The sequence below is a fragment of the Athene cunicularia genome (genome assembly GCF_003259725.1).
Source record: "Athene cunicularia isolate RWA chromosome 25 unlocalized genomic scaffold, athCun1 chr25_part1, whole genome shotgun sequence".
NCBI classification, from domain to species: Eukaryota; Metazoa; Chordata; class Aves; order Strigiformes; family Strigidae; genus Athene; species Athene cunicularia.
The window spans coordinates 1,773,570-1,779,432 of record NW_020799134.1 but is presented as its reverse complement, the minus strand read 5'-3'; the positions used below and the strand labels follow the sequence as shown (position 1 = coordinate 1,779,432).

The window sequence follows — 5,863 nt, the reverse complement described above, 5'->3', positions numbered from 1 at the left end:
GGCCGGGGCGCGGGGCGGGCGCGCGGCCGCCGCCTCCTGCGGCTCCTCGCTGAGCTTCAGCTGCTCCTCCAGCGCGGCGATCAGCTCCTCCTGCATGTCGGCGTTGCGCGAGGGCGAGTTGGCCGTGCCGTCGGGGCCGGGCAGCACGCTGGCCACCAGGAAGGACTGCTGGACCAGCTCCGGAGAGTCACTGATGATCTCCAGCACCTCCGCCAGCCAGCACAGCACCAGCTGCAGGAGAATGTCCGAGTCGCACGTGGAGTCCGCCATCTCCTTGGCTTGCTCTTTCCACTTTTTATGCAAGAAATTTTTCACAGTCCGCTTTATACAAACATCCAGGGGTTGGATTTTGGAGCTGCAGCCGGCGGGGACGACGGCGGGCAGCGTGCTGGAGGCGCTCAGCAGGGACAGTACCTCCTCGGACAGGTGCGTGCGGTGGCAGTCCAGCACCAGCATGCCCTTGCTGTTCTGGCACTCCGTGTGCTTCTGCCACACCTGGGACAGCCACAGCTCCATCACCTCGTCGTCGCTGTAGCCGTTCTCCTTCGACTCCAGCATGATCGACTCGGGCACGTTGGCGGGCTGCTGCAGGTGGCCCCTGAAGAGGACCAGGGTGGGGAGGACGCTGCCGTCGGCGAGGATGGTGAGGACGACGTCGCACCAGGGCTCGCCGGTCCCCACCGTCTGCAGCGCGTTCTCCTTCCGGTCGTCGCTGCTCAGCACCTCCACGTCGAGGAAGAGGGAGATTTCGTCGATGGCCGCGATCATGGAGAGCGGCAGGTCCTGGGTGTGGATCTGCCGCTGCACGAACTCGATGAAGCAGCTGGCGTTGTCCTCCACGTCCTTGGGGAGGGGGTGGGCCACGGCCCGGCGCGTGTGCGTGCTGAGGTGGTGCCGCAGCATGAACCTCACCGCCCACTCGTAGGAGATCTTGAAGCCGCCCTCGAGGGACCGGCCGAGCTTGGTGGCTTTCTGGAAGAGAGTCTCCTCGTTCACGGGCAGCTGCTGCTCCCTCTGCGTGAGGACCCACTCCGCCAGCTTCTCCTCAGCCTCCAAGCTGAGGTACTTGCCCTCCGACAGCGACGCCAAGTTCTCCTCCTGGAAAGCCTGAAACCTCCGCAGCCAGCGCCTGATGCGCCTCTGGGGGTTGCGGAAGTGCTCCGCAGCCTGCTCCGTGTTGCAGCACAGAGCGAACAGTACAACGCGCAGCTTTTTCACCGAGAGCTGCTCCTTCCTGCCCGCGGGCTCGGGCTCCTTGGCCGGCTGCTCGTCCTCCTGCGCCTCGAGATTCAAACACTCCTCCTCCGGGCAGAGCAGCGGCCGGGCGTAGGCTGCCGGGGCCAGCTCGGGCTCCAGGTCGTCTTTCGCCGGTAACACAGACTTTGTTTTCACAGCAGCAGCTTTACTCGGGGAATAGGCGGGGCAGGTGTTCTTCGGGCTTTTGTCCTGGGGCTGAGCGTGCCTTGAGGGGAGAGAACACGGGACCGTCTTAAAAGCCAGGAAATAACGGTGTGGAGGGGACGGACCAACCCCACACCCAACCCCGCAAACCGAGCTCAGCCATTACAAGCAGTTTACCTGGAATGTGACATCCAAGTAGGCCCTGTCAGGAGAAACAAAACAACAAAAACCATTTATTTGTAGCTTAGCGCAAGCACACGCCGCCCCCCGTCCCGTTCTCCCACAGCCAGGATCCGCGTCCCTCTGTGTCCGAGCCCCCCAGCCCTCGCCGGCCCCCGACGGCAACACCCCGCGTCCGCGCGGACCAACAGGAGGAGTTTGCCCGGGGAAGCTCAGCTCCGGGCAGGGCCCGAGGGGCCGCGGTTCCCCGCTTTAGGCCCTGTTCAAACCCAGCAGCTGCGCGAGTTCCCGCGTCAGGGAGGGACAACGGCGTCCCGGGGGAAGAGGGGAACGCGCTGGAGCCCTCGGCCTCGCCGGGACCCGGCTCCGGCAGGGCCAGCCCGGCTCAGGGCTTAACTCGCCCATCTCCAGGGCAACGAGGCTCCAGAAGGTCCCCGAAGAACTCGGGACTAAGTGCTCAGCCCGGCGCTAAACAACGGCGCGTCGGACCCGCAGCCTACGAGCCGACGTCCCGCGTGAACGTTTCGCGACTTTTCGGCTCCTTTTCAAACTCTCACCTCGGAAAATGATGTTGCTAAACTCGTGTGACGGGTTGAAGACCAGATGCTCGGCCATGGCGTCGCCCTCGGATGTTACGAAGAGACAGGAGGAACAGGACAGCTTGACACCACTGGGAGGAAACCAGAGAGAGGGGAGGGCTCGGTACCGGGTGTAAAACACGGGGACACCCCCGGACTAACAGCTGGACACAGCGGCGTCACCCCCAGCACACACAGCCCCTGTCCCCACCCCAGCCAAGGGACTCCCCACACGCTGCCCCCAGTCCACGGGTTTTCACGGGGGGCACAAAACAAACAGGAGGTTCTTCAGAAGCAACTGTGGGAGAGCAGAACTGGAAGATCGGGGTGGGGACGCACGTTAAGAGTCCCAGGGGACTGAGTACGACAAGTTTCCATTACCAGGCAGTGTAGTTTTTAAACAAAGCCAAGTATTTTGGACTCTTCCGAGGAACGTGGTTGCTGAAAGACAAAAAAAAAAAAAAAAAAAAAAAAAAAAAAAAAAAAAAAAAAAAAAGAGTTTATTAAATGTTTAAATGTCAGAATTATTCTGGGAGACGGAGAGACAGACCCGGGGGGCTGCCGCGCTCGGGCGGGGGGGATTTCGGAGCCCCACGTACTTGATCATGTGGTTGGCGTAGGCTCTGGAGCAGCACGTGCTGTAGCGACAGAGCGAACAGTGCACGTAGGTGGGGAAGTGGTTGGGGAAGTCGGGGATCTCGAAGCTGCACTCCAGGCAGGTCTGTCTGCCCAGGACGCTCCTGCGGGGAGAGGGACGGTCTCGTCAGGGCCTGAGCAGGGATCCGGGGCCACAGGTCATCAGGACAGAGAATTCCACGGCAACTTCCAGCACCCTGCAGGCCCACTAGTCCCATCCCGCGCCCCAGGAGGCTGGCGTGCGCCAGTGCCAGGCTGAGCGCTTCCCGCTTGCTGCAGTCAGGAGGATTTACGAATGGGCAATAAATTAAAAAAAAAAAAAACAACCCAAACAACCCACAAAACACCCAGGAAAAATATGAAGACAAAGCAGGAGGACACAGGGTGGGCATAAAGCCCTCGCTGTTGCTATAGAAGCAGCAGCCGACTCCAGCCCGCGGCACCCTCGGGGTGCGACGTCTCCCCGCAGCGGGTGAGGCAGAGCTGCCCGGTGCCGAGGATCCCCCGGCCCGTCGCCGCAGCGTTACAAACCACGCTCCCTTTCAGAACACAAAACATCTGTTAAAGGTGACGTTCAGCAGAAGGCTCTGACATTTTTTTGACGGCTCTCTTCTGGACGCTCCTCTGGACGGGGGGGTACAGGAAGATGGGCTGGGGGTCGGCGGACGACAGCGAGGTGGTTTCCTGCCCCGGGCCCTGCGGCAGGTCGCTGGCAGATATCGGCACGGCCCGCGGCTGCCCTCTCGACGCCCGGATCGTCACCTGCAGCGAACACACCCGCCCGTGGCTCCTAAAACAGGAGGGATTGAGCCCAGCCCGGCCTCCTCCGTCTTCCCGACCCCGCGCCCGGAACACGGTGGCGCCCCGGGATGTGCTGGGGCCCCCCAGGGCGGCCCCCGAGGGGACACGCGAGCCCCAGAACCGCCCGTCTGTGCCCAGCGCCCGCAGACCCCGTCCAGGCGCCTTCACCTGCGGCCGCCCCCCTCCCTCCCAGCATCCCCGTAACCAGTCACGCACAAACTGGGCAGAACAGAGAGCTTTTCTGTCCCAGGGAGGGCGGTTTAAGCGACGCAGACGAAGCAAACGTCACTCTTGCAGCCCCTGGTAACTCCCCACCCGCTGCTGCGGGTGTTTCCTGAGGCAACGGGGCTGCTGCGAGCGTGGATTTCTCACCTTGGTGCCAGGTTTCAACCCTTCTAATTGTTTGGGCTTTCGGAAAGTTTTGTGGTGCTGCAGCTTGTGTTCAATTTTATCCTTGGCAAATAGGAACTGGAGTCTGCACTTGTTGCAGTGATAAACACTCTTCTTCTAAAGCAAATGCAGATGGAATAGATTTCGGTTTAGAGAAACAGATGTCACAGCACAGCAGGGTTTTTTCGTTTAAAAAAAAAAAAGAAAAAAGAAAAAAAAAAAACCCAACATTTTTCCCCGCTTTGAAACCAAAGGCAGCCCCGTTTTCCTTCAGCATCTCAAAGTCCCTCCCCGCCAAGCTCCGTATCTTGGGTGTTTTGGTTTTAAATGCTTTGGTTTGTTTCTCTTTCACTAAAATCATCCGGCTCCGCAGAGACACCAGACCTGGAAGCGGCACGGGACGAGTCTCACCCGGCTTAAGGCCAGGCAGGGTGGGCAAGCAGGGCGGCACGTGGGGCAACCTGCCCTCAGGAGCTGCCCCCCTCTGCCCGGGCTCTGTTCTGAAGTACGCCGCAGCTCCACCCGCAGAAAGTATGTTGCCAACACAGCCAGCGTACCGGGCACCAGCGAGCTGCCCGAGTTACGTCCCCTTGTGCACACACAGGATTATTTACTCAACTACCCGGAGAGAAAACAGTCCCGAGCCCCAGGGAGCCCGGCGCTGGCTCATCACCACGTGCAGCGGAGTCCAGCCAAACGTGCGTTTTCCTGCTCGGCGACAACCTGTGCTGCCCCCGAGGCCTCTGACGCGCGGCCGGGCCCCGCGCGGGGTCCGCAGTGACCCCCCCACGCTGTGCTCCGTGCCGAGCCCACCAGCGGCTGCTGGAGCCCCTCCCGCCGCCGGGCTCTCCTTCCTCCGTTGCCCCCCGAGCGGCGGCGGGGCCCCGACACGGTACCTGGTGCCTCATGAAGTGCTGCTGGAAGGCGTTGCCGTTCTTGAACACCTTGAGGCAGTAGGGGCAGAGCAGGTGCCGCGTGTCCTCGTGGATCATGCGGAAGTGGCTGTCCACCTCGGAGTAGAGCGACGAGCGGTACTGACAGACCTGCGGGCGGCAGCGACCCGCAGTGAGAGCGCGTCCGGAACGATCCCGCTCGCGCCCCGGTGGCAGCAAGGCCCAGAGCCCCGGGTGCTGCTCCCTGGGGTCGAGGGTCCTAAAGAACCTTCAAAGAACCTTAAACCCCAAGACAGAAAACGAGGCAGCGTGTGTTCGGAGTAGCTGGGAGAAAGAGATTTGAACTAAATGTGCAAAAAGAAAGTAGCGACAAGTCAAGCTCCAGATCCCAGGGAGAAAAAAGAATAAAAAAAAGGGGGAGAGTCAGTGCAAAGCAGTTGGAATACATTAGAGAGCTGCTTCTTCAGGGTCTATGCAAGACGCAGAATTTGGAACGTGATCTGTTTTAACATGACACATTTTAGAAGCTTCTCTGATTTTTCTTTTTGGAGGGACAGTGTTAGGGCCTCTGGGTGGAGACGGTACGTTCACAATCAACTCAAGCACAGATCTCACGACAACAGAGTGTCAAGAAAAGGTGTCACACAAGCAACATAATCTCATCTGCTCCAGTGACAACTTCTCTTTATGGCACAGCAATGTGCCTGCAGGCCCTGGGAGGAAAAAAAAATAAATTAGGCTCAGAATGCCACTGGGACTAAACAACCGTCTGCCAGAGCTGGGGAGCGGAGGGAAACGTTCCGTGTGCCCCGAGAGCCACCGGGCTGCGCCGAGGATCCCCCGGCCCGTCGCCGCGGCGTTACAAACCACGCTCCCTTTCAGAACACAAAACATCTGTTAAAGGTGACGTTCAGCAGAAGGCTCTGACATTTTTTTGACGGCTCTCTTCTGGACGCTCCTCTGGACGGGGGGGTACAGGAAGAT

At 60.2% G+C, this 5,863-nt stretch overlaps 2 protein-coding genes across 2 annotated transcripts in view; one reads left to right on the top strand and one right to left on the bottom strand.

The window, feature by feature from the left end:
• Positions 1–5,863, top strand: part of PSMB4 (proteasome subunit beta 4) — a 19,824-nt gene that overhangs the window by 3,449 nt on the left and 10,512 nt on the right. The gene's annotated exons all lie outside the window — the stretch shown is intronic.
• Positions 1–5,863, bottom strand: part of POGZ (pogo transposable element derived with ZNF domain) — a 12,271-nt gene that overhangs the window by 920 nt on the left and 5,488 nt on the right. The window contains exons 8-15 of the mRNA XM_026863936.1: positions 4,883–5,029; positions 3,969–4,103; positions 3,388–3,557; positions 2,759–2,899; positions 2,541–2,600; positions 2,139–2,251; positions 1,579–1,603; positions 4–1,462 (exon numbers count right to left, since the gene is read on the bottom strand). Of these exons, the coding sequence (XP_026719737.1) occupies positions 4–1,462; positions 1,579–1,603; positions 2,139–2,251; positions 2,541–2,600; positions 2,759–2,899; positions 3,388–3,557; positions 3,969–4,103; positions 4,883–5,029 (2,250 nt within the window). The remainder of the gene's footprint in view (positions 1–3; positions 1,463–1,578; positions 1,604–2,138; positions 2,252–2,540; positions 2,601–2,758; positions 2,900–3,387; positions 3,558–3,968; positions 4,104–4,882; positions 5,030–5,863) is intronic.